The sequence below is a fragment of the Sylvia atricapilla genome, chromosome 1 (genome assembly GCF_009819655.1).
Source record: "Sylvia atricapilla isolate bSylAtr1 chromosome 1, bSylAtr1.pri, whole genome shotgun sequence".
NCBI lineage: Eukaryota > Metazoa > Chordata > Aves > Passeriformes > Sylviidae > Sylvia > Sylvia atricapilla.
Window position 1 is genome coordinate 102,274,499 of NC_089140.1, and position 20,846 is coordinate 102,295,344.

Sequence of the window (20,846 nt, forward strand, 5' to 3'; positions counted from 1 at the left end):
ATGTTTCAGATATTCTTGGAAAGGCTCTGTCACAATGTGTACCCAATTCTCATAGGCACAAAAATTAACTTTATTTTAAAGGAAAGTGTTTTAAAATATGTATTAGAGGGGGAAAAAAGAATTTAAACTGAATAGCTATTAGCTTCCCTAGATAATTTTTTTTGTAACAATTGCCTATTAATTATTTACTGCTAGGAAAAGATTTGATCTCCAGCAAATTATTTGGATTTTGTTAGCTTTGCTACAGTCCCTGCTGCAAAGTCTGGAATGTGGTAATTCTGAATTCCAGACTCAGTAATTTTTTTTTTTTTTTTTTTTTTTGGTAAAGTTCAAACTGACTAATGAGAGATTTGCTTCAGTACGGGATGTGGAATTTATTATTTTGTCAGTATTACTCCATATTACACAAAATATATAAAAGTTAAACCAATTACCTTGGCAAAGCAATTAAACCGATGAACTTTGAAGGTGTCCTACTTTTCAAATGCAAATAAGCTAGTTCAGTAGAGTACCAAGAGGAACCCAATATCACAAAATTTTAAGGAATAAAAGACTCCATGAAAGTTGTTTTTCAAAGGGATGAGGGTAATTTGACATTTAAATGAAGTAAAAGATAGCTATTATGTGCTGAAGTGTAGTAAAACGCTACAGCCAAGAAGCAGCCATTGTACTCACAATAATTGTCAATATTGCACATCAGCTCCAGCCCCCACACCCCTCTCCCACCCACACTTCTGCAACCTTCTCTGGACTCTGCTGCTTGCAGAAATACTACCAGGGGAACAGTGTGTGAAATAAGCTTGATAATGTCAATCTTTGGGCACTATATGCACGATGAGGACAATCACACAGCTAATAAGTTCCATCAGACCATTGAAAAACAAATGCATAAAACTCATGCTTTATTAAATAAGCTCATTTAAAACCGGTTAGGAATAGAAAAACGTCCCTACGGCCAGCCTGTCTCATAGGGTTTTTTTCCATCAGAGTGGTTGTTTTGCCTGCCTGAAGCATCCAGAGCTGTCCAGCCTCTTGCCAGGTACCACCAGCAGCAGGACTCTGCCTGTCGTGACAGCAGCAGGGTCTGTGAGACCCTGAACCTGGGGGTGCTGATTTGCTCCGGGAAAGGTGTTGAAAATTTAAAAAAAAAAATTAAAAAAAATTGCCATTAAAGAGTAAGCTGGTGGGATCTGCTTTGTGACGACCAGTTGCATTGATTTCAATTAGCACATCGAAGTGGGTGTTAGCAGGAAAGGAGTTGGAGGTTTTGACTTGCAGTTTTACAGTGCCATCCTGTGGCTGCCTTAAACGCTGCCGAATAAAATCAGAAACTTGGCGCTTACCGAAGCTTTCTTTATGTAGCAAGATTTTCGCAGGTTTTCACCGTGAAACTACATTAAATTGGTTAACAGCAGTTTATAATTTTTCGTTTAATTATGTTTTCTTTCAAGAATTTACTCTTTAACATGTTTTACTTTCCCACTTTAAAAATTATATGCATTTTTGCATTAGTACTAAAAATTTGATTAAGAACCCAATTTAGTACCCTGTAACAACATAATGCACTAAGCACAGCCTCAGTACAAATAACTTACCAGTGTCTGAAAATTGAACGAGTGCAAAATCTTCAATACTTTAAACAAGATTGCCCCATAAACTTTGTCCTTTTGCCAATAATTATTTATTTATGAATTAATAGGGCATCTGATTTCTCCATGAAGCAAAAGATAGATGTGTTTACTTCTGGACCCCCCAAGTAGAAGAAAGACATCGAGGCTCTGGAGCAAGTCCAGAGAAGGAAGGGCAATAGAGCTTGTAAAGGGCATGGAGCACAAGTCCTGCGAGGAGCAGCTGAGGGAGCTGGGGTTCTTTAGCCTGGAAGAAAAGGGGGCTTGAGGGGAACCTCATCACTCTTCTACACCTGCCTGAAATGAGGGTGTAGTGAGGTGGAGGTCAGTCTCATTTCCCAGGTAACAAGTGACAGGACAAGAGAAAATGGGCTCACGTTGTGCCATAGGAGGTTTAGTTATCAGGATTTATTTTTTTTTTTCATGAAAAGGGTTGTAAAGCATTGGAATAAGCTGCACAGGGAAGTGGTGGAGTCAGCATTCCTGAAAGTTTTCAAAAAACAGGTGGATATGGCACCTGAGACATAGTTCAATGGTGAACATGGTGCTAGGTTGATGTTTCGACTTGATGATCTTCAAGGTCTTTTCCAACCTTAACAATTCTACTGGAAAAAAAAACAACCAACAAACCACAACCCAACCTCCTTGGGAAGTTCTTAGCCTACATGTTAGTCAGCTGGTTTGGGATTTAAAGCTGGTTTGTTTTTTTCCTGTAGGGTTTTTGTGGCTTCATTGCCATGCCAATTAATTCGACATTATATGTTTGTGTCACCAGCTCACAGAGATGATTGAATAGACTTTGGGAATGTTATAATATAAAGTATTCCCCCAAAATCACAATATAAGCTCTGTATGCCGACCTATATAACCTATATTTATTTTCTAGATGTCTTGTATTCTAGATGTCTTGTATTGACACTTTGTCAGAACAACTTCCAATCTGCTGTAGTTCGTGATATTTTATCAAAAATCCTACACCAATAGTAATATTTTTTCATGTTCCTTTATAGCATTTACAAAAGATCCTTAAGGGGAAAAAAAAAAGAAAAAGTTTTCTTGGTTTCAGTGTGCATGAGATACCAATTAGGGTTTTTTCCCTTGCTTTTACACATGAGGAAAGCTGAAAAAAAAAATAGAGAAAACGATGGCTTTGTGGGCAGCTCAAGATGAGATATACAAACATTGTCTTCAGGCTGATGGAGCCTCATACCAGAGATTTGCGCATTCCTGGGAGTACCTGTGGTGGGGTCACCTTGGGCTGCAGAGCAGTGGAAGGGAAAGGGGAAAAAGAAGAAAATTTTTGCACATGGAGAAGAATTTTAATTACCTCTCGCAGGACAGTACCTTTGCCTGCTCCCTGCAGGCCACCAGAAATGTGCAGGGAGGAATCCGGGAATAGTAAATCCAGCACTGCAGTGTCACTGAAAATCATCACTGACTAAAGTTTGGTAATGTTTTAATCTGTTTAAACACAAGCATTTCTTGATTGAAGTCAAAGACAGCTAGTGAGCTCAGCTTCTAATCTCTCAGCTCATCAAACTGATTGGCTTTGTGTCTTGTTCTCCAAAACAAACTTCTAATTAGCACTGGAATTTACACAGAAACAGTCACCTTAGTAAATACAGCCTGACGTTCCATCCATCATGCGTATAACATTCATGTAGACACTGAAACACCCTCTTTTCACTATGCAATTCAGATTCTAAACATTTCCAGTACCTCATAAATTTTTAATTATCAACCATTTTAAAGTGGAACTGATACCTCGCTAGATATTAAAAACTGTTAGACTGCTTTTTCACTGATGAGCCTTTGTTTACACAGTACAAAAGAGACAGCAAACACTACTGCCAGCCTCAGCAGCATTAACACAGACTTTGCAACGTGGATAGATAGCTCTGTAGGCAGAAAGGGAATCTGAAAATGAGTTTTATTCAGTGCAATTTCACTTGACAGGAATTAACCTAAGATTGCCCCCTAAACTTTGTTCTTTTGCCATATTTATTTATTTATTAATAATGAGGCATCTGATTTCCCCTATTTTCCAAGTCAGGCTATTCTTTCAACAAAATTCAAAGACTGATCCCTTAACTACCTGTCATTAGTTAAATGTAAGAGTATTTAATTCAAAACTCATACACTTCAAGTAATGCAGAGTTCATTTTAAAGACAAAATGTAAGCATTAACTCTGTTTCCATTCTATTTATTAATGCTAATGTTTGAATAGTAAAGGATGTCTCTAAATAGCTTTAAAAAGGTGAAGCACAGAGATTTCCATATCACAATTTCCTGCTTTTATGCACTTGTGAAAATTCAGCTGAAACACATGTAAGGGTGACCATAAGGTAGCAGCAAAGCATAGTTACCTGCTTTATCGACAGGAAAAGTTGGATCTGGTTTTAAAATAATGCTCTCTGACCCTCACATGAGGACACGCCTACTGTTCCTCAAACTAGGAACCTGGCATAAGTCTTTGAATTATTATTTTTTAAATGGTTTCTGGTTTTAGTCTTAGGCAGGCCTAATTTCTTGTAAATTGGAAGTGATAAATTATTCAGTTTGCTAATAATGGCTTTCCAGATAGGTGTAAGACACCTTCTTGCAATAGCAGGAATGGCAGTTAAGGTTAAAAAATAGCTCACATTATGCTCACATTTCCTCCCACATTAATAAAGTTAAATTGCCTCTTGAATTGGATTCTATGGCAAATCTCTATAACAGAAGCTTAAAGCTGACATCAAATTCATGTTTAAGTGTATAAATAAATTACTTAATTTTAAACACTGTAGAAGACAACTGGAGATGTTCATTGTTCCACAAGTTGGACTAAGGTCACATATTTAAACTCTTGGTTTCATCTTATGCCTTCTTGAAGTTTTGTTTCTTGTATTATCTCTATATAATCTACAAAAAAAAGGTAATGAATCCTCACTAATCTCACATCAAGATCTTGTAACACAGATTTTTTGCATACACAGGTATATTCTCTGAGCAGGAAAATCTCACCACTTGCTGGTAAAAGATCAACCACCAGAATAACACTGGTGTCCTATAGATCTTTTCCCGACTGCACACCTGACTACACTTGAAAAGAAATGCAAATTTCACTGAAGAAAAGATCAGAGGGTATGATTAACTTATTAACTCCTATTTAATAATCTTTGCAAAATAATAAGGAAGCAAAAATTATCCACAAACTCCAACTGCTCTCACGAATTATTTGTCATTTAAAAGTATGAGCTAAGTTATAAATTCTCTATCCACTCAGAACTATCTGAGATGTTACGAGCTTAAATTAAATGCCATTTAGCTTGCACATCTCTATGCAGGCTATCAAGTCATATTCTCACTGTTTCCTAATACAAATGTGGAGGTGATGGTTTGGATCCTTCAAGTTCCACAAGTTTTTTCCCACAAGAACAGTTTGGAGATGAACAGCAAGTTTTCTTCATGCTGTTAACATTTTTTCTTCATGTTAAAGACTTGTCTTGTGAACTTTACTGTGGTTGCTCCTTAGCCTGCACTGGCTACTGAAGCCTTTAAGTCCTTGCAAAGTTTAATCAAAACATAAGGAAAAGTCCAGTGCCCAGACCGGGAAGAGCATTATGGAAGGGTTGTTGCTGATTACCGGTAGTGACAGTATTTGAGACCCATTATTGCTTATGGTTCTCATCTTTTTCAACAAAAGAAAAATTAATGTGAATTCACTGTGATCTTTTGGGGAATATTGTATTTGCCATTACTATCCGGTCAGTCTTGCTGGATAACAACCACTTTCCAGCGTGGGTGCTGTATCACAGAAAATATGCTGAGTCTTGCCTTCAACATCATTGATGCAAATGAGTCTATTCTAGCAGGAAAACAGCAAAACCCAATCAACAGAAAACCATCACCATTTCTTTTGCAATGTGGAATCAGTGTAGCTCTACTAACCTGTTTCCAAACCATGCCACCCTTTTGCAAGCATGGCTTTGATCTACCCAGTATCTCTTGCTGCCTGCATCTCCTGCTTTAGTAGCCATGAAGAGCCCAGAGTTACGAGCAGTGCCTCCACAGTCAGGCATGTGCAGTCAGGCATGTATGCCTAGGCACAATATATGTTGCCTCAAGTTTGCCTGCTTTTCACTGTTTGCATTTTGTTCTCATGCAGCTTCAAGTAAACTACATATGTTTTTAGAAAATTATCTTTGTTGACATACTTCTCCTCTCTAGGAGGAGAAAGATGATCGATGGTGATGTTCACCAACGAGGTGGAAGAGGTGGCTACCTGTGTAGCCAATCTTGGCCTGTCTGTAAAATTGTATATATTATGGAGTCAGAAAAATAAAGTAGAAGCTTTCCTGCTTGACCTCCTGCTGGCCTGCTTCGTCCTTTCGTGCTCCTAACAGCAGCCGCACATGTGACCCTCCGTCACAAATATAGGCATGTATAATGAAATATAATGAAACAGCTCTGTATTTAATTTCAAAACAGAGAGTCTGAGAACTGCACTGCTTTCATTAGGTCTATCCAATGCTCCATTGAAGCAGGGTCCCCAGGATGAGGAGATCTAGGAATTACAGTCTATATACCTCTTCTTATTAGTATCTTATTATTAACCACTTTTATTATGCTATTAACTGTTGTGCCTTTTTATTTAAATTGGAGAAGGACCCTGCACAACCAGGGTGTGACAATACTTCTGTGCTCTTGTTATTCCTGCCCACATCCTCTTCTTGGCAGGGCTTTGGACCTCTTTGCCGTAGACCTTGGTACCTTCTTCTGAGCAGCCTGACAGGAGGTGGCTGGACCCTCTGTCTTAGGTCCTGGGATAGATTATGGCTGCTAATAGGAGGGTGTGACTGACTGTTCACAGGCCCCAGAAAGCTGGATGGAAGGGCACCAGTGATCCTAGGTGCTGCCAGTGTGAGTGACATGGAGGTGCATGAATGTGGGGCCAAGTACCAGGCGTGGGTGACAGCCCAAGCTTTAAAAAAACTGTGTTATGACAATTATGGTTCTGAGAGAAGTATGAATTTACACAGTTTCTTGTTTTGTTCTGCTTCCCTGTTGTGGCATCCACACTGTCCTGGATCTCCTGCTTTTCTCCAAAGCCAGCCCTGCTCTCTGGTGAGCACTTCAGTCCAGCCAACTCCTGAGGTCAGTGAAACTTGTACCACCAAGCCTTGCTCTGGGGGACAGCTGACATGGGGTCTTTTCTGGCTAGGCAGGAGGCACTCAATTTGCTTGTTCCTTTTCTATTTGCCTTTGTGCAGCTTATTGACAGCTTTGTGCAGATCCCTGTGAAACAGCAGTTTTTCTTGAATCTTCATGGAAGCCCTTGTCATCTCAGAGCCAAGTAACATGGATTTCAAATTACAGCTTGAAATCACTTTCAGGAATTGAAAGGGCAAAGACTTTTGCTGCTGAAGCAGAGTGTCAGGCTACCAGCTGAGGAATACCAGGAGCAACCTGAGAGATGTCTTGGCCTACATCTCTTTACTGGGTTGCACTTTCCAGCCTGTCAAGTTGCTGAGGTAGTGTCTCTGTCGAGAGGAAGTTGTGGGCAGGGCGTGCTGTGAAGAGCTTTTTGCTTTGAATTTACTCCTCTCTTTAGTCTGTCACAGCTCAGATTTATTAACCTCTGGACATCCTTCTCTGAGGGAGGGAGAAAAATAAGAGTTCTGGGGAACAGCTGAAAAATTATCTAAACCAGCTTTTAGTAGTGACTGAATGTTTATATTAGTGGCAGACAGGCAGTTTATTGTATTTATTGTTTTTACCTCCGATTACAAGTGATAATAATTTCCAAAATGCCTTTTCAGAACACTCAGGAGGTGCTTATGAGATAATGAGGCAGAGAGGAAGAATGGATTACAAGCGTGTGTAAAAAATTAGAACAAAATTCAACAAAAATTAGAAATCCTTTGTTGTACAGTACAGTTACAGATAAAAATCTTATTTAGCTATTCAATGTAGCTGCTTGTGTGTTTATCAACTGGTTATAACAGCATACCTTCTTCTGGAAATTATTCCAAATTCCCTACCCCAACTCCAGCAGCTGTTGCATCAGTGGTGTTCACAGTGTAGAAATATCCCTAAAATGCATTGGGAGTGGGATGGATGGTAAGGTGGGATGGTGGGATATGCAAGTTATTAAATGCTATGGATGAGGAAAAGCACAGCACTGCTGACAGCTATGAGTGCCCCCGCTGCCCTCTGGGGTCAGGAGGTGACCCTCATGCTCCTGAGGGGCCTGAAGGGAACCTGCCATCAACACAATAGCTCTGTCTTTAGCACAGCAGCACAGACAAAAGCTGAAAAAACATAGTTGGTGTTCTCTTGGAGTTTACTTAGGTGCAGGATACCAGAGAGGTTCTATTCAGACTCGGTATTTGGGTTTTCTCTGTTCTGAACTCCCTCAAATTGCCGCTTCTGCCGACGGCAATGTTTTTGTCCATAGTTTGTTATCTGTGGATGGTTGGATTAACATATCCACTTTGTGCTACATCGTCCTAGCTATCAGGATTTTCTATTCCTTTGCAACTGAAACATTCAGTCCTTAAGACTAATGTAATTAATGAAAAGAGGTGAGAGAAAAAACAAGATTTTAATAAATTCCCTATAACCACATCTCTGAGTATTTTTCTGGGAATGTAGAGATCTTGTCTTACATTTCAAATCTGTTTGCTTGTTTTATTTTGTCTATTTTATTTATTTTGTATATTTTAATTAGCAAGACCAGTAAGTGTGAAACATTCAGATATTACCCCTCCTGAAGTTTTTGCAATCTCTGTCCTTTTTTCAAGTGAAGCTGGAGCAGCAGCAATTTAATTTTTTTAAATATAGATGTCTGCTGTACTATTTGAATTTGAAGTTCTACTAGCTGTGTTATTCATATATGATATAGTATCATTCAGAGTTTCAGTTTGTGCAGATGCTTTTTGGGGAATGTACAAACATGCACAAAAGTGCTGTAAACCGCTTTCATTCTTGCACACATTTCTTCACTCATTCGTGGTCTTACCTGTACCACAGCATTCCATCTTCGCATTTGGGTTGGTTTGTCAAAGACTAAGAAATTTCTAATATTCTCCTTGCAATATCCAGTGCACTCACTCAGGGTATGTGTGAAGTTACACTTGCTTAAGAAGCTGAGATTCTCATCTATCTTTATATTCAGTCAAAGCTCATTAGAAACCTATCTTAGGAAAATATTATATTAGTGGTGCCGTACCTTTGATATGATCATTCTGATTGCCCAGTACTTTGTAATACCAGCAATGAACTGGGGGAGAGGAACAACAGAAAACACAGTAATCCTCTTCTTCTCCAAGAATGTACATACTGAAATGAGATTTGAGAATAATCCATTTTCTTAGGAAATTATTATAACGGGTACTGAACAACGGCGACATCCTCCTGCAAACTAATTTGATGGTGATTTTTTTAGTTGTATACAGATGTTTAGTTAAACTATAACAATCAAGTCAGATGATAAAGTCCAGAGAGGCATCTCAATTTACATTTCCTAGCTCTTGTGTAATATTCTGACGAGGATAAATACATGCAACAATAAACTGGCATTTATCATTGCACAGTTGCAAGATAGTGCTCTTCAGCTTGCTGTTATTTGAAGAAATGGTTAAACTGATCATAAAGCTGTAAACTGGCAGATTTTATGTTGCGCAGATGCTCCTTCTTTCCCTTTCCTTTGTACTTGGCTCCCAACTGGTACTTATGTTCCTGCACAGAGGATTCCTTAACCTGACCTCTATGATTTTAGAACAAACGACACTTTGGCTCTTGAAATTTGTTGATTTTTCTCTCCACAGATGTTTTGCTTTGCTCCTCCTTGCCTGTCCTGAAACTTAAGAAGTTCCTGGTGTGAGCAAAGAATGGATCTGTTGGAAGGGACAGATGTGGAGTGTTATTTATTTGCAGGCTTGAAGGCCTTTGATAAGGTTTTATGCCAGAAATTTTTCATTTTATGTCTCCTTGACCCATAGATATTTCCCTTTGTCTATGTTTTGAATATAAACATTGCTATACTTTCTCAAGTATAACTCATAACTCTAGGTTGCATAAGAAATTGCTTTTATGTAAAATATGTAACTCACTACTACTTTCCTGAATTTCCTGACTTTCCTGACTTTCCTGACTTTTTTGATCAATCAAAAAATCTCCAGCCAACCAAGCTGAAGTCCAAACTCTGCAAAGAGCTGCCCACAATTTGAAGAACTGCAGCCTAACTCTGCTCATACAACTCACACATTTTTGTATTTAATGTAATACCATAGAGAGGAGCAACAGGTTTTCCAGAAAATAAACGTCATTTTTTAAACCTTACTTTTTTTTTTTTTCTTAAAACAGAAGGAATTCACATTTGAGAGGTGGTATCCGTTAACTTAAATTCCCCTACCTTAACCAATTTTTGGCATAGAGTTCTTTTCCCAGGAAAATGTTTCCTCCTGCACCTTCCTTGAAATACTCATTAAGGGGTATTGCAGATATGAGTTCTATGACCTGACAAACCTTAGCGCAGTGAAGCCTAATGGAGATGAACTTTCCTGAAGCACTGAATCAATGTGTCTATTTCGAGAAATCTCTAAAACATTTTTGCTACGTTTCATGCTAGTTTCATAAGGTAGCTGATTATTAAAAAGCTGCAAAGATTTCCTATGGGACAAGAAGTAATCAACCTCACAGCTTAGCAGCTGAGGAGAGAACTCATTTCATTTACAAACATGGCTGATTTGTTGTGGCTATGTGGAACAGGGGCTGGAAAACCATCAACACGGGAACGAAGTTTCAAAGGCGGGGAGGACAAGTTTATAAGGAAAGCCTCAACAGATTTTTTGTGTATGTACGCATTATTATTATTATTATGTATGCATGTATTTATTAACACGTGAAAATATCAGCCGTACGGAACAGCTGTGCGTTGAATTAGCTTAGCGGCGCTCTCTCCCTTCCCACACTTTTACCTCGTTATTTCGCACACTCACATCTCCGTTCCTGCTCTTCCTTGCAAAAATCTTCAGTTCAGTAACTACGGCGTTCCAGAACTTCTCGGGCACGGAGCTCGGGCATCCCCCGCAAGATGCGGCCGGGACGGCAAGTGCCTCGGGGGCGGCGCGGGGTCCCTGAGCGTGTGAGGAGGGGAGAGTGAAAAGCGTCCGTGTGTGTCCGTGTGTGTGTGAGGGGGTGTGTGCCAGGGGGCTGTGTGAGCGAGCCCCCGGCGCTGCGGGGCGGGGCGGGAGCACGTATAAGGCGGGCGGGCGCGGCGGGACGGGCAGCGCTCCTCCGGCGGCGGCAGCGGCGATGGGCAGCGGCGGGCTGCTGGCACTGCTGGCGGCGACTTCGCTGCTGTGGGTCCCGGGGCAGGGCCAGCCCCGAGGTGAGCGCAGAACAGGGGCGCGGGGGTGAGCAGCGCAAGGCGAAGCAGGGCAGTGCCTGCGGAGGGGTCGGTCCCGTGGCAGCCTTTCGCCCCGCGGGGCTGGGGGAGCCTGGGCACAGTGTCCCCGTCCCCGCCGGGCTCAGCGGGTCCCGGGGGGGCCGTGCTGGGCTGCGAACGCCGCCCGAGTGGGAGGCGGGCTGGGGTCCCGCAGTGCCGACCGCAGGCTTCCCCACGGCTTCCCCCACCTCCTTTATCCCTGTTCTCTTCCCCCATCTCCACGTTTTGCAGCCGCCCTCCCCCACTTTCCTGCAGTCCTTTCTCCTCCCTCGGCGGCTCGGCCCGGGCGCCTCCGGGGCCGCCCACTCGCTTTGTGGAGCCGCGGGAGGGGACGACCCCGCCGCTCCCGGGGCTGGGGGCGGGCGGCGGCCCGGGGAGCCCCGGCGGAGCCTGTGTCCCGGCGGGAGCTGGGGTCACAGCCGGGCACGGGCCGCAGCCCTGGGGATCCCTCTCGGGGGAAGCGAGAGGTGCCGGAGCCCCGAGGGATGCCGCACGCTGTCGATAACATTAACCAGATTCAACTCTGTTATAAGGAGCGAGAAGAGTCCTAAACCACTTTCCGGGCACGAGGCGGAGGTCCCGTGAAGAAGTAGTGGAGATAATTTACGAAAGTTTTCCTTATTTTGCACGTGGGCTGGCCGGTGCGTTGTGTCCGGGACACGGGAACGCTCCGCGCCGAGTTCTTACCCTGCGAATGCCTTCATCACAGGCATCCTCTTTGTTCCCAGTGCTGTAACTCGGGTTGTCCCAGGGAGACACAAGTTGCCGAGCACATCGGCTCGCTCTGCTGCTGGGTTAACAGCGATTGACTCTGCGGTGTGCTGAGTCGTGATGGGAAGCGCTGGTAGACGCCAGATGCTCTCACCTTTGGGTTGGGTCGGCTCCTGCTGGAGTCCACAGCAGAATTTTTGCCGATCCCTACTCCCTTGCGCATGAATCCCCTGTCCCATTAGGTCTCTGTTAAAAAAAAAAAACAACAAAAAAATCTTGACTGGAGAGTGGTTGGAAGGCATATGTCGTGCAGATGCATGACTTGTGTTCTTTGTGGTGAAGTATGGTGTTTGAGATGGATATAGTGTGGGAGATTAGCATCTGGATGTTTACAGGCTGCAGTAAAAGCGAGTGTTTATTAATATAATTATGTGTACAAAATATCCTCTAGGCAAAGAGGATGTACATTTCAGAGGCCATATGTCTCAGCTTGAAAATAAATACGTTTTACTTTCATGATTAAAAATTCAGTTGTAGAAACAAATGAAATGCCAGACAAAGTGATGTAAGTTTTGCTTTTAAGTTTTTTTAAGGTACCGTCTTACATCAAATGACCTTAATTCAATACAAAATCCTATTTGAATATATATTATAACATGCAGTTTAAAAGGTAGGAATTTTCCTGAAGCTTGTAGGTGACGAGAGCTAATACCTTTTTAGTTTTTTCATTGACATTTGCAGTGATCTTACTGCAGTAATGTGCAGCTTTTATACAGCAGCCCACGGATGTTAGAGACATCTGGATGAAGTACTTGCTTTTTATGTCAGTGATTGAAGCTACCAATATATTTCATTGCTTCTAAGCCACCCCTCCTGGGGATATTTAAACTAATAATTTTATTTTTCTAGCTGAAAGATCAGGTCGAGAGACCATTCCTCCTATTAGATTAAGTTGATAGAATTTTTTTTCTCAGCGTGAGAGCACAGATCATCCAAGGAAGCTGTGAGTTTCAACCCCCCTGGTGGTGAACTGCCTTACAAAAGCCACGATTCAAGATAACTGATCCTAAAACAATGTGAAGAATGCGATGCAGATTAGAATAGCAATGTTACTTTTGCAGAAAGTAAACAGGCTAAGCTCAGAATTGTAAGCATCGTGATGAGGTAAAAATACATTTTGAAGTAAAGATGGAAAGATTTCCCAGTTGTCAAGAGAAGTTTAGGGGGAGGGTGTCTTGGCATGGCTGTGGAGAGTGCTGTGGTAGAACTCAAGGCATTTCTTGTTGAGCTGTTCAGTTTTGCTTTTGTCCTGTCAGCGAATGAAGAAACTGGGGGCTGCCTCAGCTGCGAGGGTCTGTCGGGAAGTGCTGAAGTCCAGTCTGAGAAAGAGAAACACACAATACTGAAATCACTGCACTGAGCAACTTTGAAAGTTAATGATTGGTTCTTTCAGCCTAAAGATTAATATCTAAATAGCTATAAAATTTAGTTGGTATTTTAATTACAGGTGTTTTGTTAAAGTGCCCCTATCACAGGGAAAAGTTTGGTTTGCATTTTCTGTTGAGTCTTTTGTATCCACTCTTCATGAAATGTGTAACTCAGTGTCTAGATACAGAGAAATTATTTTACAACATCAGAAGCAAAAAAGCCATTTTAGAGGCTTGTTGTAGCAGCTTTGCTCCCTTGGAACACATTCTTTTGTTATACTGGAGTTAAGTGATATATGTCTTCAAAGTAGAAAGGAAAATCAGTTAATGATTTTGAACAGTATTACTTATATTTCATAAGTTTGACTCTGCCACTGTCAGGTGATTTTTCTGTAATTAAAATAAAATCCTGCTACTGTAAACCTGTGGTAGTGTTAACTTGGAAGGCTGTAATTGTAGACTAAATATTTCCTCAGCTGCATCTCAGTTTGTTTGTGTAAGCTGGTGTGCTGAAGTAGTCTGCTCTGTTGTTCCTGGCTGGAGTTTTGGATAAGTGCTGATTCACAGGGAACTGAATGGCCCCGGGAAGATGCTCCATCTAGACAGTGATGAACATGGGTATTTCACGTGCCTGTCACCCATTGGGTTTCGGCCCTGCTTTGCTTCAAGGTGTAGAAAGTGTTTTTTGGGCTGTGACTTATATACGAACTATGACATTATGGTCAGCAACCACGTTTTTTTTTTTTTTCTGAAACTGAAGTGATATAAATTATATTGTTAGAGCACATTCCCAGGCTGTGGGAGATTTATGTTAATCTCCTTAGTTTGAGGTGGTTTGAACCCGCATCTCCAGTCTCTGAATTGAGTGCTCTATTACCAAGTTGCTGTGACAGGTAATGCAGTGGAGGAGGAGGAGTGTGGAAAATCTCTCCAGACCTCTCTTTGAAACTGAGCTACTGTACAGCCAAGATGGCAAATTTCCTTCCAGATGGAAAAAAAGCTGATGCTTTAGTTGGATCATTGTAAGGAGAATACAAGTGCAGGCTTCTCTCTCTTTTATTTATTTGCCACAAGCAGCTTAAGGAGAAACTCTCTTATTACACTAGTGTCTGCTGGGGTTTGTTTGTGTGCTGTTTTTTGCAGGATTACTTAAGCCTGGCTCCACTCATGAGGTGGTTGTGGATCCCACCTAGTGGAGAAAGGGCTCTTTGTTGCCTAATTCAGGGTGGTGAGCTTCACCTCAAGAAGTACTGTACTTTAATTGTAGGAGTTACAGCATTTGACGGATGTTTGGGGTGTTGCAGATATGGTTGTTAGTCTGTGAGCCTAGGTAGTTGGCTCTTACACTCTCTGCTGCCTCGCTACAACCTCATGCATTCAAAAGTGTTTTGTGCAGTGCAATAGTTTCCTCTGACACTTTTAAAATGGAGAGACAGACTTCCAGAATGTACTTAGAGGAAGTTTCAAGATGAATTGGATGTTGTATTCACAACTGTTTTCTGTATGAGATGAAAAATGTATCTTCAGTGCTTCACCATACTGCATGGGTTCGTGTATGTTAGTGGCGTGAATAGATCTTGTTGCTATCAGTCTTAAATACCAGATTTTTTTCCCAACATCTGCAACAGAGTTAGGTGTTACAGAAGATGAGAAGATTTCTCTCCCCTGCAAAGTTTCTTTATTTCTAAATATTTTCCTTTTACATTTCTGCTGTGTTTCCACTGATGTGAATATTGTTTCCAGATAAGAGAACACTAAAAGAAACTTCAGATTCCTTGAGGCTTGTGGAACACTTACAAGCTCTGCTGTTTGCAGCTTGCAGTGTGAGACAGGAGACCAGTGAGCTAAAATATGAGAGGAGTCTGAGGCAGAATCACTTAACATTGTGGTAAGGTAACTTAATTTTTGGCAAAATTTGGTACAGTGGTATACTTGACTTAAGTTTCCACTTTTTCCTCAGGGTTGGAAATCAGTTACAGTGAGCCTGTCTATCTCTTGTGTCTTCAGGCAGGCTAAGGAGCAGAGCTCTAAGGTACTTATTAGCTGTCCACACTCTTATTGAAGTTCTTAGATTGTGTGAGAAGTGTCATGTCCACCCACAAAGGAACACAAGCTCAAGGTGAAGCAACACCAATAACGAGCCCAGAGAAATGAGCCTCTGCCAGGGATGTCCTGTGACAGCTGCTGATGTGTTTTGGGAGCAACTCTTCAGAGCTTACAGGGTGGGGGTGGTGACAGTCTGCAGGGATATGGGACTCATCGTGGGATACAGGGGAAGAACATTTTGGCATCATACGAGACTTATTTTGGGATGAATAGAGGATGGGCCAAAGATGCGGGGATCAAAGTGATTTACCAAAGAGTGAGTATGTAGGGATCCATAGTGTGTGTGTGTGTGATGGGGCTGGTATGTGTGCAAGGCAGTTCATGGACCAGTGTCTGGAGTGGAGCTGTCAGGGGCTCACATGCCGGATACCAGCAGTGGGAGATCATGAGTGTGGGGGAGCACAAGTTACTCGATCCAGTGAGTCTCCAACTTTGGGTGTGTAAGAAATCCACATTGTGGATGGGTGTTGAAGAAATCCATATCTGTGTATGAGCATGTACTTTTCCCTGGAGCAGGGAACAGGATGAAGCCATTGGTTGCATTTGTGTGTTTCTGTCTTTGTGAATCTGTGTGGCTGGCCATATGTATTTGTGTATATCCATTGCATTATGTGTGTGGTTCTGTGTCTGTAGGGAATAAGTGCTCAGCTTTACTAGTGGCTGGGCCTGGGGACATGGAGCTGCAGCAGCCACATGTCTCTTGGGCTACAGGCCTTGGAACACCCCAGCAAAACTCTGTAGAAGAGCAGATATAATGCCAGAGCTCTTGGCTTTTGTTTCCTCTTGAGTACATTTGACTGTCACAACCTTAATGTAGTGGGCTTTATTCTCTAGTACTCTAAAAAGGTCAATTTTAGATGACCACTTGATGATGTCACCTCAGAGGCAGGTTACATTACCTGTCCTCAGGAATGCTGATTTTGTGGATACCACTATCTTAAAGTTACAAGGTTCCCTAAGTTCATTATAAGCAACACAAATACATTTTGAAACGTTTATTAAATATAAATGAGGTTTGATCTTATTAAAAGGGCTATGTAATGTAAAGAAGTTGTTGATCTAAACTAGGGACAGATTGTGCTGATTGAGACCTGACTTGGTTGAGGTTGAGACCTGTGGTTGAGGGAGAAGAAGAAAGAACTGAGAAATGTTGTTTTTTCTGGTAGTCTGCAAGGAGTGTCATGGACATTCTGGGGAAAATGTGCTTGGCATTGATCAAAGCCCTAAGTTTAAAATCTGCTTTGTGGTTTTTTTTCCCTGATTTATTTTGCAAGAAATCACCAACAAGCCACAGAATTTTCTTTTTTTCTGGAGTACAAAGGTATGTGACAGAGAAAAATCCCATGAAAGCATTCTAAGTTAGACTGAAGATTAAGATTAAAAAAAATATTTGTCTGTCGTAAATATTTTCTCTGTTCCCTGAGGGCTTAGAAAATGCATCTCTAGAAATTTAGGGCTATCAGTGTGTGTTGATCAGTTGTTGGTATTTACATCAGTCTCACAAAAGATGTTCAGGTGGGGTTTGCTGCCTTCCCTTTTTTTTCCTGTCCTACAGATGTCCCTTCCTGACCAAACACAGGAACAGTGTGTTGCAAAAGTTTTGCAAGACAAGATTGGATAGGTCGGCTTGCAGGAATTTTGATTTGTTAGTTGGCATAAACCTTAGGAGCATATCAGTCAAACTTTCTTTTTATTTATGCTTTTAGGTACTTAAGTGATATATCTGAGAGGCTCTGTACTATGCCTCTGAGCTTGCAGGTATGGGTACAGGTCTCTGAGATTTGAGGCCAGTGCTTCATTTGCTTGTGTGTCAGAGCAAAAATAAGGCTAGATGTATTTGTGTTCATTCTTTATTAGTTACTTCTGCTCTTTAAGGACTTAAATGATTTCTTAATTATGTCGTGCTCTTTTGTAGAGGCTGGAAAAAGCCGGCTTTTTCGCTGAAAATAATTATTTTATACACGTTTTTGAGTATTAAAAGCTATATACATTACAATTTTACAGGAAAACTGGAAGACTTTTTGTAATTAAAGTAAATATAAATAGCAGTCTAAAAATAGGAAAGCATAAAATTTGTAAGACCAGAAACTAACTTTCAGTATTCTAATAGCAAATCTTGTAGATGCACATAATTTAAACTTCTGATGTGAAACAGCAGTTGAAATTCCTGAGAAGTGCAGGGCAAAACAGAGAGAATGCTCTGGTTTTACCTGAAAACCTGATTTTTAGTTTTTTTTTTTTTTTTTAAAGTATCTCTGGAAAATCACAACTGTTCTAGTGGCCATGTGAGCTCAGAGCGCCATTGGAAGGGAGGTGGATTCATGGCAGGCATTTTTCACCCACTGCCCTTTCCACAAGTTCAGCTTGGCAGGCTTTGTAAAGCAGCAGCTAATGTGGGTCGATGGGCTGACACGGTTGGTTTTTTTCTTGTCATTTCTGGGCTTTTCCTACCAGGCAAAGGCCGGGAAGATCCCACTGCTGCTTTGTGTAGGCGGAGTAGATGTCAGCCTTCAGCAATAAATTCCTTCTGTTTTGTCATCTTTAACTTGTTAACTTTTGCTGGTTTGTGGGTTGTGTGTGGTTTTGGTTTTTTTGGGTTTTTTTGAAACTGTCATTCGATATAGTAACAGCTCTGTCAGAGATATTCCCTAACCAGTTCTTTGAGATTAAAGATTCAGATTTGAAAGTTGTTTTGCAAGCATAATGTAATTCCTTTCTGTGAGCTCATTTATTGCGCTGCGGGACTCAGCCCCCATCTTGATTCCCGCATGAGAATGAAGCTTAAAAAGCTGCTTAAGAAATAGTCTTCCCAAAGTGGAAACTTATTTTTTTCTCCTTGGCTCTGCCTGCATTTTAATTGCTGCTATCTCAGAAATGACCTTGAAAATAAACTGATATCCACTACCTTCTTAATTTTATTTCTGTAACTTTTATTTGCTGAAAGTCCGAGAGGACAGTGCAGAGCCTGTACAGGTAATTCAGAACAACTTCTCTAGTCTTGATTTGATTCTTTGATTATTATTTTTTTCTTTTGGACCCAAATGAAGCAAGAAATTTTTAGTAACAAAATCCTAACTCTGCAAATCAGTGGAGTAGGTCTTGCTGACTAAAAAGCATTGGAATTCAGTCATTTAGCGTAAATGCCAATTGGAGCTGTCATTGATGGTAACTTAGATTAGTATTGATTGTTTTTATTAGGTTTTTTGAAAGCATGACTGGAATTTTGCCTTGTGTCACAAAACCCAAAAATGTGTGTGAAGAAATGCTTGTGTGGGAAGGGGAGGAAAAAAGCCCGGTAGCAACTGAGACATCGAGTGCAGTTTGACTGTGGCTGGGTGCAGTCTTGCCAGGGAGCACTGGAGCAGGAATCAAAGTTATCCCTTTTTTTTTTTTTTTTTTTGTGGATGCTGGCAGAGTGAGCTTTGCAGCAAGCACACAAGGTGTTGGGCAGGCTGAGTGCCTTGGGAGGACGGCAGCCTGGGGATCCTGACTGCACCTCTGAAGTTCCCTACCCAGGTGGAGCTGCTGGGTGGAGCCCAGCCAGGCTCCACTGACTCCTCGGGGGACTCCTGATCCATCTGGGGTATCTAGACAGTGAGGGAATCGGGGACAGTCTAGCACCAGCAGTAGGCCTGTTCTTCAAAAACCAGTTAATTGAATTCCACCTTCCCTGTTCCTGTCTGTTTCTTTACAGAATTGAGAAATCCAGCTCCTGAAAGTGATTCACTCCTGATAAAACTTGGGAAGAGAGTCCACTGTTTTCTATTGTCTGGTTTTACTTCAAATGCATGAATAGCTAGTGTGTGTTTTGTTATTCTGCATGCCACACCATTCGTATATTTTCCTTTCCTTTGCTGTGCTGTCTTTTGTGCATATCTTGCACCCCTTTAGGAGGGGAGGGCAGAAAAGGCTTGTAGCTGTGTGCCAATGCCTCTGATGATTAAGCTGTTTCTACTTTATTGGCTGAGAAGGGCTAGATAACAAAAGTTTGACGTGAAGGTTCTTTGAATTGTCAAGATCTGTGGAAACCTTGTGGTTTAAGTTAGGGTTGTGAAATACAAGCTGTTGAAATTTCTAGGATTCCTTTTATTTACTTTAGCTTGTAGTCTCTGAAAAGTGTGCTCCATGCCTTCTGCTAGAAAACACCCTTTAAAATATGCTGAGGAAATAAAATTTTTGATGGAGAAATTAAGGATAAAATCTACTTCACTTGGAGAGAGTTGTTGCAGATTTATGTTGTATCTAGTTGCTAACTAATGCGTTCATTTTGTGTGTGTTGCTTTTAATTGCCAAAGTAGTTCATGCTTATGTGATAATATATCTCAAACAGCATAAAAAAGACAGTTTGTATAGATACAAAGCAAATCTGCTATGTATCTCTGATTTTCTGGATTATTTAGATAGTATCAATAAATCTCACTAGGACTTGATTAGAATTTTAGGAACCACACATTATTTTGCTAATGCAAAAATGTGAGATTTGATACTGAAATTGTCTTTAGACACAAACATGAATTTTAAACAAAAAGTTACAGGAGTTATGTCTTTTCCAAACCTATCCCAATTTATCTTCCTTGAAGTTGGTTTACAGTGTGTCTGCCAATGTTCTCCAGAGCAAGTTCATCAATGCTAAAGGAGGCATGCAGCAAACGCAGAGTCTGTCCTTGGATGACCACTCTTGGGAGTGGTCCCACTGGGGACAGCTTAGTTTTGTGCATATTTGATAATATAGCAATGGGAATGTTTCTAATTGAAGAAATGATTCTGCAAAGTACAGTGCAAGTCTTCTGTGATGTGGAGGGGGCAACACTTGGCAGGCAGTGAGAAAGATGTATGTGATGGGGTGGGGAGCTTCCAGATGAATTGAGCATCTTTCCATAGTGACGAGAAGTAGGATGCGATCTAAAGGCAGCCATGAAGCAGTAAGTACAAAACACAGCTGCTGGTGGACAGCTGTGTTCAGTGGGTATTTTGGTGTGGGTCAGAGGTTGCCATACTGATGTTTAGCTCCAGTGATGTGTCAGGTTGTGCAGAAACTTTGCTCTGGGTACTTGGTGGCAAGACCTGCTTGTACTGTGCTGCCATGGCTAATAGTGGTAGTAGACACCTACCTCCAAGTTTGGCTCTTTCTGGTAGGCTGAGATTCCTGCAGGAGTGGTAGGGAAAGAGAGTCACAGGGGGTTCTTGGTGGTGCAGTGGCAGGGAAGAGGTCAGGACATTTGCCCCAAGGAGGAAAACCCATTTTGTGTACCACAGAGTATCACAGATGATACGATCTCTCTAAAATTTGAGCAGCCCCCATTATCTTTTCTGTTCTTAAGGACAATGGGAAATAAGCTGCCACTCTGCAGCTCTACTGATGTTGTTGCTGCATTTCCCACAATCATCAGCAAAAAATGTTTGGGGTGTTTCAGGCAGGATCCAACTAAGCCTTGCTATTATTTTAATGTCACTGTAACATTGCTGAATTTTAAATTAAACTACTTGAACTCCATCTGTTAGAATTTTTCTTAAAAATTGCGCTTTGGGCTGAAATG

The 20,846-nt window shown here is 41.4% G+C and overlaps 1 protein-coding gene across 1 annotated transcript in view; it reads left to right on the forward strand.

Annotated features, from left to right (window-relative positions):
• The first annotated feature begins 10,924 nt into the window (after nucleotides 1-10,924).
• LAMA1 (laminin subunit alpha 1) overlaps nucleotides 10,925-20,846 on the forward strand; it is a 99,439-nt gene continuing 89,517 nt past the window's right edge. Inside the window, exon 1 of the mRNA XM_066329285.1 lies at nucleotides 10,925-11,008. Coding sequence (XP_066185382.1) covers nucleotides 10,933-11,008 — 76 coding nt within the window. The 5' untranslated portion in view covers nucleotides 10,925-10,932. The remainder of the gene's footprint in view (nucleotides 11,009-20,846) is intronic.